The sequence below is a fragment of the Pongo abelii genome, chromosome 2 (genome assembly GCF_028885655.2).
Source record: "Pongo abelii isolate AG06213 chromosome 2, NHGRI_mPonAbe1-v2.0_pri, whole genome shotgun sequence".
NCBI lineage: Eukaryota > Metazoa > Chordata > Mammalia > Primates > Hominidae > Pongo > Pongo abelii.
Genome location: NC_085928.1, coordinates 167167293 through 167189040, shown reverse-complemented (window position 1 = coordinate 167189040; position 21748 = coordinate 167167293). Strand labels below are relative to the sequence as shown.

General features: G+C 39.2%; 1 protein-coding gene across 15 annotated transcripts in view; it reads left to right on the top strand.

The window, feature by feature from the left end:
* The window catches only part of VEPH1 (ventricular zone expressed PH domain containing 1), a 315043-nt gene that overhangs the window by 74232 nt on the left and 219063 nt on the right, over positions 1-21748 (top strand). For 14 of the 15 annotated variants that reach the window (XR_008523995.2, XM_054552900.2, XM_024245018.3 and 11 more), the window contains one exon: positions 8666-8840. Coding sequence is in view for 14 of the 15 variants with exons in the window: in XM_054552900.2 (XP_054408875.1) it covers positions 8666-8840 (175 nt within the window). In the remaining variant the exon portion in view is untranslated. Of the gene's footprint in view, positions 1-8665; positions 8841-9094; positions 14944-21748 lie in introns of those variants that run through there. The other variant, XM_054552906.2, reaches the window with a different exon arrangement.

The window sequence follows — 21748 nt, the reverse complement described above, 5'->3', positions numbered from 1 at the left end:
GACAATTTAACCATCCTATCCCTCTCCCCCTGCAGGTTCAAAACCACTGGTCTTTAGGGCAGCACTATCCAATAGAAATCTAATGCAAGCCACAAACAGAAGTCAAATATGTAATTTTAAATGTTCTCGTCCCAGGGTGAGTGGGAGAACAGAGGTGAAGAGGGAGAAAAAGAATACAAATACATTTATTACCACTGAACTGTACACTTAAAAATTGCAAAGATGGTAAATTATATATGTATATTTTATCTCAATTAAAAAATTAAAAAGGAAAAAAATTCTAGTAGCCACTTACATAAAAAGAAAGATGAAATTGATTTTGACAATATATTTCTTCAACCCATTATATCCAAAATAGTATCATTTCAACATGCAATCAATATAGCAATTTTTAAAATTTATTTATTTATTTATTATTATTATTATTATTATTTTGAGATGGAGTCTCGCTCTGTCGCCCAGGCTGGAGTGCAGTGGCATGATCTCGGCTCACTGCAACCTCCGCCTCCCGGGTTCAAGCGATTCTCCTGCCTCAGCCTCCTGAGTAGCTGAGACTACAGGTGCCTGCCACCACACGTGGCTAATTTTTGTATATTTTTAGTAGAGAAGGGGTTTCACCATATTGGCCGGCCTGGCCTTGAACTCCTGACCTTGTGATTCACCATTTTTTTACACAATTCTTACATATCTGATGTGCATTTTAGTGCATCACTAAATGGACTAGTCATACTTCAGATGTTCAAGAGCATCCCATGGTCAGTGGCTCCTGTGTTAACACAGTTTTAGAGTAATCAGATAAAGTTTTCTGGGTGGAGATCGTGTTTGGAAGGTTTATGAGCAGTGAGCAGGAATTTCACTAGCTAGGCTAAGTAGAGTGAGAAGACAGTCTACACAGGAAAACAGCTTGTGCAAAAGTGCAGATTTGTGAAATAAGACCAAGATCAGAGAATTATAAGCATGATACCTTTCTCAAATGCCCATAATTCTAACATTTATGTTAGATGGGATGTTTTATTCTGAGTAAAGCATTGTGTCTCCTACTTAAAAGGGATGGGGTATGGTGTAAGGAATTAAATGTTTTTGAGAAATTGAAATGCTCAACTCACTGATGATCAAGACTTCTCTAAATGAGTTTGTAAGATTGTTGAGAGCAGGGTTCTGAGGTCAAGGGATGATATTTTGGGAAGCGAAAGAGAAAAGGACTGAAGGCTAGTAGGCTCCTTGGTTAAGAGGGACAAGTTAGGCAGAGAAGTGGGTAAGTCTAGCATGTAGGACCGGTGTAGGGATGGGGTGTCCATTGTAGGCCCTCAGAAGGAGGCAGAAGCCACTAAAATGGAAAGCATGAAGGTCTAAAGGCAAACTTGCTTTCAGCAAATTTCAGCATCTTGTCCTGGCCACCCCTGGAGGTCCCAGAAATGCAGCGCCAGGAACTAAAGGCAAAGCTGTGGTCATAGCATTTATATTTAGCTCTCATCAGATTTTAAAGGGAAGTTTTTGGCTTGCAGTAAACATTGAAAGGATGATTTTGGTATTACTTGTAATTTAGGATCCTGTGGGGAATGTGTAGAAATCCAAATGACTCATTTTCTTCTATTTTTTTTTTCAGTAAAATGAAACAATAGACCAACTTTCAAAAGTTAGACACTCAGCATTTTTAGCTTTACACAAAATGGAAGGAAAACAAACAACAAGAAATCAGTGATTCCCACTCCACCCATCCCATCTCCCCAGATAAGCAACCCAGGGTCTTACTGTCTGATCAGGCAGAGGCCCAGTCATTTCTTCTTCCCGAACCCTTGGCCATTTCATTTGATTTCTTTTTTCTGGCCACTTCACTGTCATTTTAAGCTAAATGTGTACACACACACACACACACACACGCACACACTTTTCTTTTTGTCCCCCAGATTTCCTCTTGTCGGCCTACACTCAAACCTACTTCAGGTGACCATTCCTTTTCCTCTTTTAGTTGGTAATTATACTTCTTTTCTTGGTCCCTAAATTTGTGAACTTGCCACATTTACCTTAAAATAACTTTTAAAATTCCAGAACTCACCTTCTACTGATTTTGTATTGAGGAAACTCAATACAAAATCGGTACGTATATGGGACATGCACTTGTGAATTTGTTTTTTGGCCTTGGCCCATATGTTTCTACACGTCCTGTGTCGTTAGACAAGTCTCTCAACTTATGTGTAAAATAGAGAATTGAATCAGATCACCTTCCATGTCATCTCCCAGTCTGAAATTTTGACTCCCTGAGGAGACTCTAAGAATAGAATAGCAAAGAGCTTTAGAGCTTGAAGGCTTCCGTGTCATTTGGATCTTGGTCTTATTAAGATGAGAGATTGGCAAAGTATTTTCTCTCTCTAAATCTCTGTTCTGCCATCTCTAAAATTGGGATAACAATACCTCCTGCTTAGGACTGTTATGAAGGTTAAAAATGATATTACATATACAGTGTTTACATAGTACAATTGCTAAATAGTAAGTACTCAATAGAAGTAGTGGTTTGTAGCTAGCAAATTAATCCAGTCTTACAGGGCAATGAAAATGAGCATCCAGCTGGTTCCATTCAAGACATCAAATTACTGGAGTTTAGTACTTCTAATTGGTGGTGGTAGGTGCACATGAAGAGGATCTTTTATTACAAAAGCAATCTCTATCTGTGCTCTAGCCACCATATGGAAGTACCTAATTCAAAGTACAGCTTACCTAGAGTTAACAGCTTCCTCTAACCCTCTGACCAGATAGCTATATGGAGTTGGCCATCCCCATCCCCCCTTTTTTTTTGCTCCTAGAAAAATCCTGAAAAAGAATATACCCATACAATGTGTATTACGTTCTAGGATAAAAACAAACTTGGCAAACTTGATTAAAATTAAAATGTACCTCAAGGACATTATAATTATTGACATAGCTGCTGTTCTAGAATGAAATTCTAGAGAATTGAAAGGTCAGCCATCATGAAGCCTGGCAGCCAGTGCCTGGCTTTATCCTCACTCTACTGCAGTCACGGCCTCTTCCCAAACCAAATCACTTAGCAGAGCCATTGCCATGTATTTAATCAGCTCCACATTTCATCTTCCCCCCATCTCTGCTACCACTGTTAATGACTGCATGAAGAGGGAAATAACCAAAGCAGGCTGCCTGCAGGGTAAGATGGGTAATAGAATAATCTCCAGATCTGCTGCTGGAAAATCAGAAAGTGTCTACCTTTCCCTCTTTATAGAAGGACCCGCTGTTCCTTCTCCTTGATGGCACACAGTCTTCTCAGTTCTTCTTCCCCAGTCAATGCAATATGAAGGTTTAAACTCTGCCTTGCTGGTGTTGCATGTGAAGTGCCTCAGACAGTGGAGAGCATTTCCTTCACAACTCTTAGAGATGGGACTGGTTATGCCAATCTAGCAGTTTATTCAGTAGGCAATCCCAGCTCTGCTCTGTACCTGTAGTGTGGTCTTGGGAAAATTAATGTTTCCGGGCCTTAATTGTCTCATATGTAAAATGCAGACATTAAGAGGAGCTGCCTCATGAGTTTGCTGTGGAAATTAAATTAATAGACTTTAAATAATAGACAAAATATTTAGAACATAGGAAGTTGGTATCATCATCATTATCATTATCTGCAGGAGACTAAAATAACACTGGATGCTTTCTAACAAGCTATTGATTTAATTATGTGTTATGGCCATTTTTTAAATATCCTGTCTCTCCTTTCCCCAAATTATAAGCTCTTTTATTCACTGAAGTAATCCCAGCACACAGAATAGTGCCTGGCATATAGTAGGTGCTCAAATAATATTTGTTGAATGGTTGAGTGAAGGGGATCAGGAGACGTGGCTGCCCTCTGGTTTTTATAGCAGCTACATTTCTCTCCAGAGTAGGCTTCAGTACCTAATGCTCAGATAGTGGCATGAAATGGGAGGAGACTGGGATATACACTCCCAGGTTCCTGAGACCTGCTCCCTATTACCTGTCAGAAAATACGCTGGGAAAACTTAGGCTTGTGTGCCAATTAGATTTTACATATAGCTATGCTGGGGAGAATGAACCATTTTATATGTAAACCCAAAATTGGTTTAGCTTTGATTGATAATAGGGAATGAATAATCAAGGAACCCTATTTTAATAAATGAGGTTTAATATTTCTTGAGCTTAATCATTTTTTATGGTTCTTATTTGAATTCAAGGCCTAAGAGCCAAAGAGCTTTTTAGTTGCTATTACCTCAGATAGATATCTTTCCTACTTAGCTTTATTCTTTTCAATTTTAAAACACTGGGAAACATTCCCAAAGTGCATTTTCAAAAAGACAATTTCCACCAAAAGTTCAAATTGGTGCTAATCTAGTTTAGAAATGTAATTCTTGGCATCCGTAGAACAAAGCTCTCTTGTTTAACCTCTACAGCTAAATTGTCCCCACGAGAAATTCTATTTCTATGCTGCACTTCACTGAATTTGTTCCCTCAGCACCAAACTGTAAGATGATGTTCATCCAACATGCTCACATATGCACTGAGAAGCAAGGTCTGTCATAGGCTCTGGCATTATCAGCTGCTGTTAAAGTCATTTGTTTGTAGAACTGTAATCATAGGGCTTTCTCTGCAGGCATGCCATTAGCATTTCTGTGACCCAAATAATTCCAGAGATGAAATAGTTTCATGGGCTTGAGATCTCCTCCTTTACCAACTCCTTTTGCTGCCCTTGAAAGTGAAGCTCAGCCACTGGATGTTGTTTGGTACCTGTTAGGTCTATGGGACCCTCAAACCCAAGAAAATGCAACCCAGAAATTGCATAGGTGAGACTGAGATGTTTGGGGAATACTCAATGCTCTAATAAGTAACTTTTTTTAATATAAGTCAAGGGAGCAGGGACAGGATATGATTATAATTGAGAAAAATGACCAAATCAATTAGCTTTTCTAAACACCACATGTTTGATCAGTATGTTAACAAAAAGAGGATGCTCAATGTTGTGTCATTATTTTGGCATGTTTGTCCAGCACCACTAGGAAAAATACTGAATCTGATGAATGGAAACTTCCAATGAGCAGAGAAAGGGATTCAGTTATAGGGCAGGAGTGTTCTTTTAATCAGGTTTCAAAATGGTCTACATGAAATATCCCTCAGGAACTCTCTCTGCTCTGATCTGATTTTGTGCCCATGAGTGGACACTCTAGTTTCTAATCTGTCTCCTAAGTATCCTGAAAATGTGAAAGGGATACCCTAGGTCTGACCTATGAAAGCCTGTCACTGGGGTTGAGTACACTGGCATGCCTGGTTATATACCAGCCTTTTGGAAATCCTTTGGTGTGAGTTAGCCTTAGTGGATCCAAACAATTTTGTGTGTTCCAACCAAGCACATGCCCTGACTTCTAAAGCTGAGGACTAACCCCTGGGGAAGGAAGCATCCAGCCTCTCGGAGAGGTCTCAAAGCTCATCGTATCAGTAATGACCCAGTCAGATCAGGCCCAATTAAATTCACTGGGAGGGGAGACAATCTAGACAAAGGCATTCAGAGAAGTCATCAGAGGATACTGGCTATGGGCTATGGTTCTGATACTTCCGTGATGTTAAGAACTCTAGGATGGATAGGCCAGAGACCTACAGAGAGGAACTGCTATATAGACGCATGATTTATCGCCAAAGAATAGCATCAGAGTTTCAACACGACTGACTTAATAGTGGGATATCAGGTTAGGTTATGGAATACCTATTTTCTCTGCCCAGTGGTCAGATTGACCCCTGAGTCTGGAAAATGGATGGAACTGCAGGAATGGATTAAAGATTTATCAGTTCTGTTTTTGTTTCTAGTGATTGGGGAGGCAGGGATGCTTAAGTGCAAGAGATTTAATTGGCTCATTTAGAAATCTTTAGGAATATAACTGGCCTCAGGCACAGCCTCAGGCATTGGGCTCAAATGATATTACCAGGATCTGGTCTCTCAGATAGAACCATGTTTCCTTGAGTCTCATACAGTTTCTCTCCTACCGAGGTCACAAGATGACAGCAACTACTTTTGATCCTCCCTTCTCAATACCTTAAATACAACAGGAGAGAGAATCTCTTTCACAGAGCCATTTCATGGCTCCTTAATTATAATTTGGTAACTTGTCCATCCTCGAACCAGGGAAATGTGATTCTCTCATTTGACCAATGAGAGAATCAATGTCTGAGTCACTTGATCACCTTTAAGACCAAAGGTAGAGATGCCTTCATTAGAAGCACCTGGACAGTTCCACAGAGAGGAATTAGGGTAGAGTCCGCAGAAGAAGGATAAATGTATATTGGGCAGGAGTGTAAAAGGCTGATGATATGGAGATCAGAGAAAAATCATAGAATGTTATTTTCTGTGACTTCAGGAAAGATTTATGGACTGGATATCAAGATATGAATGTTATCACTCCCAAAACTCATTAGCTCTTTAAGGAACATACATTTGAGTGCCTTACATATCCCATAATATTTATTTTACCTGATTCCCATACTCAGTGTGAATAGACAAGTCATCTTCCTGACACTGTCACCACCATTATTATAGTCTTGGCTGCATTGACTCTACCACTGTGTGTCATTGTCCTTCGTAGAACCCTAAGACAAGGGTTGTTTATAAAATGCATGCATACAATATGCAATCCTATATTCATACTAACTTTTGAATCTATTTAAAAGAATAGCTAAAATCTGTAATTATATAACTGTGCTTCTTTTTCAGAAAAGAGGTCATATCATATCTTGATGAATTCTCTCCAAATACAACCCTGTAATCAGAACCCAGAGCAAAATTAAAAATTAATGAAATTGAGCATATTTTCATGTTTTGGAGCTTTATTTTGTAAAGTGTCTGTTTAAGTCCTCTGTCTATTTTTCTATTTGATTGCATCTTCTTTTTCTTATGGATTGGAAGAGTGTGTATATATATTATATATGTATAAATAATACTTTTATATTTATAATATATATTATACACATAAAATACATTTATCTAAAGGTTTACCAGTACCCAGAACATATTATAGATATCTTCTTTCACTCTTTGGATTATCTTTTCACTTTTTAAATGATATCTCTTGATGACTAGAAGTTCTTGATTTTATCCACTTTATGACTTTTTTATTGTTAATTATTTTTGAGTTAGGTTTAAGGAAGTCTTTGCCTACTCTGAGGCCATTGAGATGTTCTCCTGGATTGTCTTCTCTGTCTTGTTTTATTTTTTACCTTTAGATCTGCAATCTATCTGAAATTGATTTTAGTTATGGCAGATATAGGGGTGGGGATATGTTTTTCCCCCATGTAAATATCTAATTGACCCAATTGCCCCATTTCTATTGCTCAGGAATTGTATGTATCAATGACAATTTTTATCTCATGTCTTTTCTTTTGTCCTTATTGTAAGATTTGATGTATAAAGGTGGAATTCTACATTTCATTCTAAGAATATAATTTTCTCTTTAAGCCACAGGGAAAGTTGAAGAATGTAAGTGGTCCTGGCTTTGCATTGTATTAATCAGGATACAAGCTCAGCTACAAAACAAAGATCTGAATATAACAGCGGGACAAGCAACACAGAACTTTGTCTGTCATCAAATAATGCAAGAGTAGGAGTCCAGGGCTATTTCTCCCAAACATGCTGTGCACAGCACAGTTTTTTTTTCTACAGTTAGTCTGAGGTGGGGTTGATGGCCAGGGGTAGTGAATATGTACCATTGATTTTTAAGAAAACAATTTGTTGACCAAAACATTATGTGGTAGAAAAAAAAGAAAACAATTTGTATTTTCTAAATATTATTCCCTAATTTGGTAACTAAATGCTAATAGGACTACTTTATATGTAAGGATATTTATATTCAGTCACAAAGTAAATCAAGAAGAGAATTATTTTAGGATCCAGAATACTTTTAGGTTTTAATCTTACATTCATTTATTTTTTTCCCTCTGAATCTAATTAGCTGAAACTTTAATTTTTAAGATAGATATAGTCAAAAAGCGACTTGTTCAACGTTCCTTAGGTTGTTTTCTCAAGTATAAATCTGACAAGTGATTCCTGTCATCAGTGGCCCCCGATTACCCTAAAGATCAATGCCAAACTTCTTAGCCTTGTATGCCGTACCTTTCATAATCATGCCCCTGTTTACCTGCCCTGTCTCTCCCCTCACCTCCCACTCCAGTTTCCTCACACATACCACACTTCAGCCATCCTGAGCTATTTACAACTCTCCAGTGCCATCAGGTACTCCCTCACCTCAGTCTTCCTTCTTTCTGGCACACCTACTCTTCCTCCTTTCTGGCTACTCCCTGCCTTGCCAGCACCCAGCCATCTCTTATTCATCCATGAGGTCCCAACTAAGACATTACCTCCTCCAGGAAGTCTTTCTTGACATTCCCCAAGACTGGATTGAGTGCTCCTTCTCTGCTCTCTTAGCACCCTGCCTTTTGCCCATCTCGGCTGTCATCAGTTTATGCTGTTAACTGCCTGTTTGTCTTTAGGTCTCTTAAACAAAACCAAGAGTTCCCAGAATTCCCAAATACAATATAAACAGGGCAAGGCCTGTGTTTTCACAGCTGTACTCTGGGAGCTTAATCCAATAAATATTTTTTGAATGAGTGAATGAATGAATAAATGAATAATGAGTCACTTATTATTTGTGGCTTTCTTATATTTCCTCAGAATTACAACCGACCCCCAGTGATGGCATTAGCCATCCCCATTGCAGTGAAATTCCTCCACAGAGGCAACAAGGAACTGTGCAGGAATATGTCTAACTACCTGTCTCTGGCTGCAATTACCAAGGCAGATCTCCTGGCTGATCACACAGAAGTTATAGTAAAGAGCATACTCCAAGGTATGGTGTGAAAGTTGAGCTTGAGGACATGTTTTAGGAGATATTTAAAAGTATTTTCATGAAGCATTTATGGTTTGTGGGAAGCAAGACCTAGAGTATTAGAAGCAAATTAATTTCTCTGTTTTGCTGCTAGTTGACTTGTGAACATGCAAAAGGTTACTTAATCTGGCTGTCTGTGTCCCTTCCCAAGGCAGATGAATTACTTAGACTCATTAAAAGAATTGTAAGCTTTCTTCCAAATTTGTGTTTCTCAGTTTGAAGAACTGCATTTCCATGCTTCTGGTCACCTGTTCAACTACCAACTGTGGAGATCTTATCTCTGTGTACTGAGTGGAACATGTCACTCAGTGGAATATGAAAAACCTGTCTTCATTTGGTTCCAAAAGCAAGAAATGTCTTTTGTTAGATAAAATACATCAGAAAATGTGTAATGACTTCTTAAATGTGAACGTGATTTGGGAATGATAACAAGCATAAATACTAGCATAAAAAGCCAAGTAGTACACCTCTGTTAATTGTTACAACATTTGAATGAATGAGAAGCTCAAATTAGTTCATGCAAAATATTCTCCTTGTCTTCTTTTATTTTCTTTGGTTTCAGATCAATCAAAAAACATGTTTTTGAACTTGGAGTCAGAGAACAATATATGATATTAATTGATGTGCATCCAAATGTCCCCAGTTCTCATTAATAAAGATGCATGGGGTCCATGAGTATCTCAGCCCACAGTTTACTGCCATAACCCACCACATGATAAGGTTGATCGTCAACCCTCTGTAAAGTGCTCACAGTCCAAATAATTCTTAGGGTCCCCAAGGGTGTCCTATGTGTGCTTTCTTCCCAAGGTATCCAGACCAATCCCCAAGCCCATACTGCTATTTTGTCCATGCTTCCTGGCATAGCATGGTGGGGTGCTGTCCTCTTCCACCACGCGAGCCCAGCAGACCCTAAGGCCACGGCCATGCAGGTCCCAGGAATGGACTCCACTCCTGGGAACTCCATGCTGCCCTGCCAGTGACGGCAGTCTTTGTGCTGAACCACTTGAAGCTTTAGGAACTACCGAGTCCTTAGCCCAGTAATTCAGTGTGGCAGCCTGTGGCAGGATGGGAAAGAACACTAGCCTTTCTCCTCAGTGTTACACCTTGGTAGAGAGGCCCCAGAGCAGCGCCAAACTGAGTTGCCATGTTTGCAGTAAAATAGATGTCTTTTCAGTAGAACAGAATAGAGAACCCAGAAATAAAGCTGCACACCTACAGCCATCTGATCTTTGACAAATTCAACAAAAATAATCAATGGGGGAAGGACTGCCTATTCAACAAATGGTGCTAGGATAACTGGGTATCTATATGCAGAGGAATAAAACTGGACAACTATCACCATATATAAAAATTAACTCAAAATGGATTAAAGACTTAAATGCAAGACCTCAAACTATAAAAGTCCTCAAGGAAAACCTAGTAAATACCCTTCTTGACAATAGCCTTGGCAATAAATTTATGGCTAAGTCCTTAAAAGCAATTATGACAAAAACAAAAACTGACAAGTGGGACCTAATTGAACTAGAGAGCTTCTAGAAAGCAGAAGAAATTATCAACAGAGTAAACAAACAACCTACAGAATGGGAGAAAATTTTTGCAAACTATGCATCTGAAAAAGGTCTAATATCCAGAATCTATAAGGAACTTAAGCAATTCAACAAGCAAGAAACAACCCCATTAAAAAGTGCAAATCAAAAAGTTAGAAAGATCTCAATTTAACAACCTAACAGCATAACTAAAAGAACTAGAGAACCAAGAGGAAACCAACCAAAATCAGAGCTGAGCTGAAGGAGATTAAGACACAATAAATTTAAAAGATCAATGAATCCAGGAGCTAGCTAGACTAATAAAGAAGGTAATAGAGAAGCTGCAAATAAACACAACCAGAAACAACAAGGTGATATTACTATTGACCCCACAGAAATACAAACAACCATCAGAAGATATTATGAACACCTCTATACACCTAAACTAGAAAATCTAGAAGAAATTAATAAATTCCTAGGCACATACACCCTTAAGACCTAACCAGTAAGAAATTGAATCCCTGAACAGACCAATAATGAGCTCTGAAATTGAATCAGTAATAAATAGTCTACCAATCACAATAAGCTTGGGACCAGACAGATTCACAGCTGAATTCTACCAGATGTACAAAGAAGATCTGGTACCATTCCTGCTGAAACTATCCCAAAAAATTGAGGAGGAGAGACTCCTCCCTAACTCATTCTATAAGGCCACCATCATCCTGATACCAAAATCTGGCAGAGACACAACATAAAAAGAAAACTTCAAGGCAGTATCCTTGAACATTGATGCAAAAATTCTCAACAAAATACTGGCAAAACAAATCCAGCAGCACATCAAAAAGCTTATCGATCATGATCAAGTAGGCTTTATCCCTGGGATGCAAGGTTGGTTGAACATATGCAAATCAATAAATGTGATTCATCACATAAACAGAACTAAAGACAAATCCAACAGATGCAGATAAGGCTTTTGATAAAATTCAACACCCCTTCATGTTAAAAATTCCCAATAATCTAGGTATTGAAGAAGGATACCTCAAAATAGTAAGAGCCATCGATGGCAAACCCACAGCCAACATCATACTGAATGGGCAAAAGCTGGAAACATTACCACCGAAAACTGGCACAAGACAAGGACGCCCTCTCTCACCACTCCTATTCAACATAGTGTCGGAAATCCTGGCCAGAGCAATCATGAAAGAGAAAGAAATATAGCACTTCCAAATAGGAAGAGAGGAAGTCAAACTATCCCTATTTGTAGATGACATGACCCTATATCTAGAAAATGCCATAGTCTCAGCCCAAAAAGCTCCTTAAGCTGATAAACAACTTCAGCAAAGTCTCAGGATACAAAAATCAATGTACAAAAGTCACTAGCACGCCCACACACCACCAGTAGCCAAGCTGAGAGCCAAATCAGAAATGCAATCCCATTTACAAGTGCCACACATACACACAAATAAAATACTTAGGAATCCAGCTAACCAGGGAGTTGAAAGATCTCTATAAGGAGAACTACAAAACACTCCTCAAAGAAGTCAGAGATGACACAAACAAATGGAAAAATATTCTATACTCATGGATAGAAAGAAACAATATCATTAAAATGGCCATGCTGCCCAAAGCAATTTACAGATTCAATATTGTTCCTATTAAACTACTAATGACATTCATCACAGAACTAGAAAAAATATTTTAAAATTCATATGGAACCAAAAAAGAGCCTGAATAGCCAAGGCAATCCTAAGCAAAAAGAACAAACCTGGAGGCATCACACTATCTGACTTCAAACTGACTTCAAATAGGGATACAGTAAGCAAAACAGCATGGTACGAGTACAAAAACACACACATAGACCAATAGAACAGAATAGAGAACCAGAAATAAGGCTACATACCTACAACTATCTAATCTCTGAAAAAGCTGACAAAAACAAGCAATGGGCAAAAGACTACCTATTCAATAAATGGTGCTGGAATAACTGCCTAGTCAATATGCAGAAGATTAAAACTGGACCCCTTCCTTATAACACATACAAAAATTAACTTAAGATGGATTAAATACTTAAATGTAAAACCCAAAACTATAAAAACACTGGAAGACAACCTAGGCAACACCATTCTGGACATAGGAATGCGCAAAAATTTCATGAAGAAGATACCAAAAACAATTGCAACAAAGGCAACTGCAACAAAAGCAAAAATTGACAAATAGATCTAATTAAACTAAAGAGCTTCTGCACAGCAAAAGAAACTATCAACAGAGTGAACAAACAATCTAGAGGATGAAAGGAAATATTTGCAAGGTATGCATCTGACAAAGGTCTAATATCCAACATCTATAAGAAACTTAAAGAAATTTACAAGAAAAAAAATTACAAAGTGGGCAAAGGACATGAAAAGACACTTTTCAAAAGAAGACATACATGCAGCCAACAATCATGAAAAAAACTCAACATTACTGATCATTAGAGAAATGCAAATCAAAACCACAATGAGATACCATCTCACACCAGTGTATTATTAAAAAATAACAGCTATTGGCAAGGTTGTGGAGAAAAAGGAATGCTTATACACTGTTAGTGGTGGTTGGTCCTCAAAAACCTAAAAACAGAACTACAATCAACTCAGCAATCCCATTACTGGGTATATACCCAAAGAAATATAAATTGTTCCATCATAAAGACACATGCACACATATGTTCATTGCAGCACTATTCATGTTAGCAAAGACATGGAATCAACCTAAACGCCCATCAATCATAGACTGGCTAAAGAAAATGTGATACCTATACACCATGGAAAACTATGCAGCCATAGAAAAGAACAAGATCATGTCCTTTGCAGGAACTTGGATGGAGCCAGAGGCTATTATCCTTAGCAAGCTAACACAGGAACAGGAAACCAAATACAACATGTTGTCACTTATAAGTGGGAGCTAAATTATGACAATACCTGGACACATAGAGAGGAACAAAAGATACTGGGGCCTATTGGAGGGTGAAGGGTAGGAAAAGGGAGAGGATCAAGAAAAGTAACTAATGGGTACTGGGCTTAATACCTGGGTAATAAAATAATCTGTACAACAAACCCCCATGACACAAGTTTACCTATATAAAAAAACTGCCTATGTACCCCTGAACTTAAAGAAAAAAAAGGGGGCAAAGGACATGAACAGACACTTCTCAAAAGAAGACATAAAAGCAGCCAACAAATATATGAAAACATGCTCCACATCACTAATCATCAGAGAAATGCAAATCAAAATCACAGTGAGATACCATCTCATACCAGTCAGAATGTCTGTTATTAAAAATTCAGAAAACAATAGATGTTAGCAAGGCTGCAGAGAAAAGAGAATGCTTATACACTATTTGTGGGAATGCCCATTAGTTCAGCCACTGTGGAAAGCAGTTTGGCGATTTCTCAAAGAAGTTAAAATAGAACTACTATTTGACCCAGCAATTCTACTATTGGGTATATATGCCCAAAGGAAAATAAATCCTTCTACCAAAAAGACACATGTACTTGTATCTTCATTGCAACACTATTTACAATAGCAAAGACATGGAATTAACCTAGGTGCCCATCAACAGCGGATTGGATGAAGAAAATGTGGTACCTATACACCAAGGAATACTATGCTACCATAAATAAGAACAAAATCGTGTCCTTTGCAGCAACGTGGATGCAGCTAGAGGCCACTATCCTAAGCGAATTAATGCAGATACCCCGTGTTTTCACTTATAAGTGGAAACTAATCATTGGGTACATGTGGACATAAAGATGGGAATGATAGACATGGGGACTGAAAGAGGGGTAGGAAGAGAGGGACAAGGATAGGAAAACTACTTACTGGGTACTGTGCTCACTACCTGTGTGATGGGTTCAATTGTACCCCAAACCTCAGCATCATGCAATATAGCCTTGTAAGAAACCTGCAGATGTACCCTTGACTCTAAAAGTTGAAAAACTAAAATAAAATCGATTATTATTTTATCTAAAGCTGTCTTTCCTTCCCCTGGGCTCAACTATTCACCCAGGAGTTGGGGTTACCAACAAATTAATACTTTAATTCTCAAAATGCCTATTGCCTTCCAAGAACTAAAGTTTTGTTCCTAACATAAGTTCACTGTACCAGACATTCCTAAGGTGGGTTCTTAGTACCATTGCAAGACTTCGGACCAGCCACCCCAGTGGTCTGCCAGGTGTGTCTGAACTCCAGCTGACAGTGGAAATTTATCACTCAACCTGTGCTTCCCTCCAAAGATTTGTCATTAATAATACTAGTCAGTATTTTCATTTCCAATTTCCTTTGGCCACGGGATTAAATCACCAATTTCACTTTATATGTAATATTAAATTTGCTTAAAGCCCAGAAAAGCAATGGTGGTTTTTTTCAACACCTTGGCTACATTTTTGAAACAAATTTTATAGGAATTTAAAACACTTATACACACCACACATTTTTTTTAAATTTATTATTATTATACTTTAGGTTTTAGGGTACACGTGCGCAATGTGCAGGTTAGTTACATATGTATACATGTGCCATGCTGGTGCGCTGCACCCATTAACTCATCATCTAGCATTAGGTATATCTCCCAGTGCTTCCCTCCCCCCTCCCCCCACCCCACAACAGTCCCCAGAGTGTGATGTTCCCCTTCCTGTGTCCATGTGTTCTCATTGTTCAATTCCCACCTATGAGTGAGAATATGCGGTGTTTGGTTTTTTGTTCTTGCAATAGTTTACTGAGAATGATGATTTCCGGTTTCATCCATGTCCCTACAAAGGACATGAACTCATCATTTTTTATGGCTGCATAGTATTCCATGGTGTATATGTGCCACATTATCTTAATCCAGTCTATCATTGTTGGACATCTGGGTTGGTTCCAAGTCTTTGCTATTGTGAATAATGCCACAATAAACATACGTGTGCATGTGTCTTTATAGCAGCATGATTTACAGTCCTTTGGGTATATACCCAGTAATGGGATGGCTGTGTCAAATGGTATTTCTAGTTCTAGATCCCTGAGGAATCGCCACACTGACTTCCACAATGGTTGAACTAATTTACAGTCCCACCAACAGTGTAAAAGTGTTCCTATTTCTCCACATCCTCTCCAGCACCTGTTGTTTCCTGACTTTTTAATGATTGCCATTCTAACTGGTGTGAGATGGTATCTCGTTGTGGTTTTGATTTGCATTTCTCTGATGGCCAGTGATGGTGAGCATTTTTTCATGTGTTTTTTGGCTGCATAAATATCTTCTTTTGAGAAGTGTCTGTTTATGTCCTTTGTCCACTTTTTGATGGGGTTGTTTGTTTTTTTCTTGTAAATTTGTTTGAGTTCATTGTAGATTCTGGATATTAGCCCTTTGTCAGATGAGTAGGTTGTGAAAATGTTCTCCCATTTTGTAGGTTGCCTGTTCACTCTGATGGTAGTTTCTTTTGCTGTGCAGAAGCTCTTGAGTTTAATTAGATCTCATTTGTCAATTTTGGCTTTTGTTGCCATTGCTTTTGGTGTTTTAGACATGAAGTCCTTGCCCATGGCTATGTCCTGATTGGTAATGCCTAGGTTTTCTTCTAGGGTTTTTATGGTTTTAGGTCTAACGTTTAAGTCTTTAATCCATCTTGAATTGATGTTTGTATAAGGTGTAAGGAAGGGAAACAGTTTCAGCTTTCTACATATGGCTAGCCAGTTTTCCCAGCACCATTTATTAAATAGGGAATCCTTTCCCCATTGCTTGTTTTTCTCAGGTTTGTCAAAGATCAGATGGTTGTAGATATGCAGCATTATTTCTGAGGGCTCTGTTCTGTTCCATTGATCTATATGTCTGTTTTGGTACCAGTACCATGCTGTTTTGGTTACTGTAGCCTTGTAGTATAGTTTGAAGTCAGGTAGTGTGATGCCTCCAGCTTTGTTCTTTTGGCTTAGGATTGACTTGGCGATGTGGGCTCTTTTTTGGTTCCATATGAACTTTAAAGTAGTTTTTTCCAATTCTGTGAAGAAAGTCATTGGTAGCTTGATGGGGATGGCATTGAATCTGTAAATTACCTTGGGCAGTATGGCCATTTTCACGATATTGATTCTTCCTACCCATGAGCATGGAATGTTCTTCCATTTGTTTGTATCCTCTTTTATTTCCTTGAGCAGTGGTTTGTAGTTCTCCTTGAAGAGGTCCTTCACGTCCCTTGTAAGTTGGATTCCTAGGTATTTTATTCTCTTTGAAGCAATTGTGAATGGGAGTTCACTGATGATTTGGCTCTCTGTTTGTCTGTTGTTGGTGTATAAGAATGCTTGTGATTTTTGTACATTGATTTTGTATCCTGAGACTTTGCTGAAGTTGCTTAACAGCTTAAGGAGATTTTGGGCTGAGACAATGGGGTTTTCTAGATATACAATCATGTCATCTGCAAACAGGGACAATTTGACTTCCTCTTTTCCTAATTGAATACCCTTGATTTCCTTCTCCTGCCTAATTGCCCTGGCCAGAACTTCCAACACTATGTTGAATAGGAGTGGTGAGAGAGGGCATCCCTGTCTTGTGCCAGTTTTCAAAGGGAATGCTTCCAGTTTTTGTCCATTCAGTATGATATTGGCTGTGGGTTTGTCATAGATAGCTCTTATTATTTTGAGATACGTCCCATCAATACCTAATTTATTGAGAGTTTTTAGCATGTAGGGTTGTTGAATTTTGTCAAAGGCCTTTTCTGCATCTATTGAGATAATCATGTGATTTTTGTCTTTGGTTCTGTTTATATGCTGGATTATGTTTATTGATTTGCATATATTGAGCCAGGCTTGCATCCCAGGGATGAAGCCCACTTGATCATGGTGGATAAGCTTTTTGATGTGCTGCTGGATTCGGTTTGCCAGTATTTTATTGAGGATTTTTGCATCAATGTTCATCAAGGATATTGGTCTAAAATTCTCTTTTTTGGTTGTGTCTCTGCCCGGCTTTGGTATCAGGATGATGCTGGCCTCATAAAATGAGTTAGGGAGGATTCCCTCTTTTTCTATTGATTGGAATAGTTTCGGAAGGAATGGTACCAGTTCCTCCTTGTATCTCTGGTAGAATTCGGCTGTGAATCCATCTGGTCCTGGACTCTTTTTGGTTGGTAAGCTATTGATTATTGCCACAATTTCAGCTCCTGATATTGGTCTGTTCAGAGCTTCTACTTCTTCCTGGTTTAGTCTTGGGAGGGTGTATGTTTTGAGGAATTTATCCTTTTCTTCTAGATTTTCTAGTTTATTTGCATAGAGGTGTTTGTAGTATTCTCTGATGGTAGTTTGTATTTCGGTGGGATTGGTGGTGATATCCCCTTTATCATTTTTTATTGCATCTATTTGATTCTTCTCTCTTTTTTTCTTTATTAGTCTTGCTAGCGGTCTATCAATTTTGTTGATCCTTTCAAAAAACCAGCTCCTGGATTCATTAATTTTTTGAAGGGTTTTTTGTGTCTCTATTTCCTTCAGTTCTGCTCTGATTTTAGTTATTTCTTACCTTCTGCTAGCTTTTGAATGTGTTTGCTCTTGCTTTTCTAGTTCTTTTAATTGTGATGTTAGGGTGTCAATTTCGGATCTTTCCTGCTTTCTCTTGTGGGCATTTAGTGCTATAAATTTCCCTCTACACACTGCTTTGAATGCATCCCAGAGATTCTGGTATGTTGTGTCTTGGTTCTCGTTGGTTTCAAAGAACATCTTTATTTCTGCCTTCATTTCGTTATGTACCCAGTAGTCATTCAGGAGCAGGTAGTTCAGTTTCCATGTAGTTGAGCAGTTTTGAGTGAGGTTCTTAATCTTGAGTTCTAGCTTGATTGCACTGTGATCTGAGAGATAGTTTGTTATAATTTCTGTTCCTTTATATTTGCTGAGGAGAGCTTTACTTCCAAGTATGTGGTCAATTTTGGAATAGGTGTGGTGTGGTGCTGAAAAAAATGTATATTCTGTGGATTTGGGGTGGAGAGTTCTGTAGATGTCTATTAGGTCCGCTTGGTGCACAGCTGAGTTCAATTCCTGGGTATCCTTGTTGACTTTCTGTCTCGTTGATCTGTCTAATGTTGACAGTGGGGTGTTAAAGTCTCCCATTATTAATGTGTGGGAGTCTAAGTCTCTTTGTAGGTCACTCAGGACTTGCTTTCTGAATCTGGGTGCTCCTGTATTGGGTGCATATATATTTAGGATAGTTAGCTCTTCTTGTTGAATTGATCCCTTTACCATTATGTAATGGCCTTCTTTGTCTCTTTTGATCTTTGTTGGTTTAACGTCTGTTTTATCAGAGACTAGGATTGCCACCCCTGCCTTTTTTTGCTTTCCATTTGCTTGGTAGATCTTCCTCCATCCTTTTATTTTGAGCCTATGTGTGTCTCTGCATGTGAGATGGGTTTCCTGAATACAGCACACTGATGGGTCTTGAGTCTTTATCCAATTTGCCAGTCTGTGTCTTTTAATTGGAGCATTTAGTCCATTTATATTTAAAGTTAATATTGTTATGTGTGAATTTGATCCTGTCATTATGATGTTAGCTGGTTATTTTGCTCGTTAGTTGATGCAGTCTCTTCCTGGTCTCGATGGTCTTTACATTTTGGCATGATTTTGCAGCGGCTGGTACCGGTTGTGCCTTTCCATGTTTAGCGCTTCCTTCAGGAGCTCTTTTAGGGCAGGCCTGGTGGTGACAAAAATCTCTCAGCATTTGCTTGTCTGTAAAGGATTTTATTTCTCCTTCACTTATGAAGCTTAGTTTGGCTGGATATGAAATTCTGGGTTGAAAATTCTTTTCTTTAAGAATGTTGAATATTGGCCCCCACTCTCTTCTGGCTTGTAGAGTTTCTGCCGAGAGATCTGCTGTTAGACTGATGGGCTTCCCTTTGAGGGTAACCCGACCTTTCTCTCTGGCTGCCCTTAACATTTTTTCCTTCATTTCAACTTTGGTGAATCTGATAATTATGTGTCTTGAAGTTGCTCTTCTTGAGGAGTATCTTTGTGGTGTTCTCTGTATTTCCTGAATCTGAATGTTGGCCTGCCTTGCTAGATTGGGGAATTTCTCCTGGATAATATCCTGCAGAGTGTTTTCCAACTTGTTTCCATTCTTCCTGTCACTTTCAGGTACACCAATCAGATGTAGATTTGGTCTTTTCACATAGTCCCATATTTCTTGGGGCTTTGCTCGTTTCTTTTTATTCTTTTTTCTCTAAACTTCCCTTCTCGCTTAATTTCATTCATTTCATCTTCCAGGGCTGATACCCTTTCTTCCATTTGATCGCATCGGCTCCTGAGGCTTCTGCATTCTTCACGTAGTTCTCGAGCCTTGGTTTTCAGCTCCATCAGCTCCTTTAAGCACTTCTCTGTATTGGTTATTCTAGTTATACATTCTTCTAAATTTTTTTCAAAGTTTTCAACTTCTTTGCCTTTGGTTTGAATATCCCCCTGTAGCTCGGAGTAATTTGATCGTCTGAAGCCTTCTTCTCTCAGCTCGTCAAAGTCATTCTCCGTCCAGCTTTGTTCCGTTGCTGGTGAAGGACTGCGTTCCTTTGGAGGAGGAGAGGCACTCTGCTTTTTAGAGTTTCCAGTTTTTCTACTCTGTTTTTTCCCCATCTTTGTGGTTTTATCTACTTTTGGTCTTTGATGATGGTGATGTACAGATGGGTTTTTGGTGTGGATGTCCTTTCTGTTTGTTAGTTTTCCTTCTAACAGACAGGACCCTCAGCTGCAGGTCTGTTGGAGTACTCGGTCGTGTGAGGTGTCAGTCTGCCCCTGCTGGGGGGTACCTCCCAGTTAGGCTGCTCGGGGGTCAGGGGTCAGGGACCCACTTGAGGAGGCAGTCTGCCCGTTCTCAGATCTCCAGCTGCGTGCTGGGAGAACCACTGCTCTCTTCAAAGCTGTCACACAGGGACATTTAAGTCTGCAGAGGTTACTGCTGTCTTTTTCTTTGTCTGTGCCCTGCCCCCAGAGGTGGAGCCTACAGAGGCAGGCAGGCCTCCTTGAGCTGTGGTGGGCTCCACCCAGTTCGAGCTTCCAGGCTGCTTTGTTTACCTAAGCAAGCCTGGGCAATGGCGGGCGCCCCTCCCCCAGCCTCGCTGCCACCTTGCAGTTTGATCTCAGACTGCTGTGCTAGCAATCAGCGAGACTCCGTGGGCGTAGGACCCTCTGAGCCAGGTGCGGGATATAATCTCCTGGTGTGCCGTTTTTTAAGCGCATCGGAAAAGCGCAGTATTAGGGTGGGAGTGACCCGATTTTCCAGGTGCCGTCTGTCACCCCTTTCTTTGACTAGGAAAGGGAACTCCCTGACCCCTTGCGCTTCCCGAGTGAGGCAATGCCTCGCCCTTCTTCGGCTCCTGCACGGTGCGCACACCCACTGACCTGCGCCCACTGTCTGGCACTCCCTAGTGAGATGAACCCGGTACCTCAGATGGAAATGCAGAAATCACCTGTCTTCTGCGTCGCTCACGCTGGGAGCTGTAGACCGCAGCTGTTCCTGTTAGGCCATCTTCGCTCCTCCCACCCATCACACACCACACATTTTAAAACCATAATAGTCAGACTTGCAAATAACAGATTTATGAAAAAAAATGAATTAGCCCTTTACTGCTGCCAAGAACTTAGCTCATCTATTTGGGTTTTTAAAAAATGATTTTTCGATGACAATGAAATCTTTGAAACAGAAAGTACACTTTCTAAATTCACGCAAGCATTTGAAATAAACAAATAATTTGGTTTATTTGATCTGGCACTATGAAAATTATCATAAAATGAATGGTAATTTTACCTGTAAAAGGTTGGGGCTATATATTTCAGGGTTTGGACTTTTAAGACTGATGTGACTCTAAAACTCCATTATCACTCACGTGAGCCCATCAAACTTTAAGTTGCAAAGCAGAAGGGATCTTGCTGTCTCTGATTAGTAAGTTTTCTGCTCTGCAATTCTTTGTCTTACATCCCCTACCAGACAGCCTGAGGAGTCATCATGGGGTTTCTTTTTTCATTACTTACAGTTTTTCTCTCTCTGATTAGTAAGTTTTCTGCTCTGCAAGTCTTTGTCTTACATCACCTACCAGACAGCCTGAGGAGTCATCATGGGGTTTCTTTTTTCATTACTTATAGTTTTTCTCCTCTTTAGATTTTCTTTGCCTTACAGTACACTAATCCTTATTTTCCCATGTTTTTACTTCTCTAAAATACATTGAATGGTCATCCATTCAATGATGATGATAATAATTACAATAACATTAATAATAGCTACAATGGCTAACATTTACTGCATGCATTTCTGATGCCAGATATTGTATTAAGCCATTTATACCGATTATATCATTCAATGCCCACAAGAACCTCACAAAA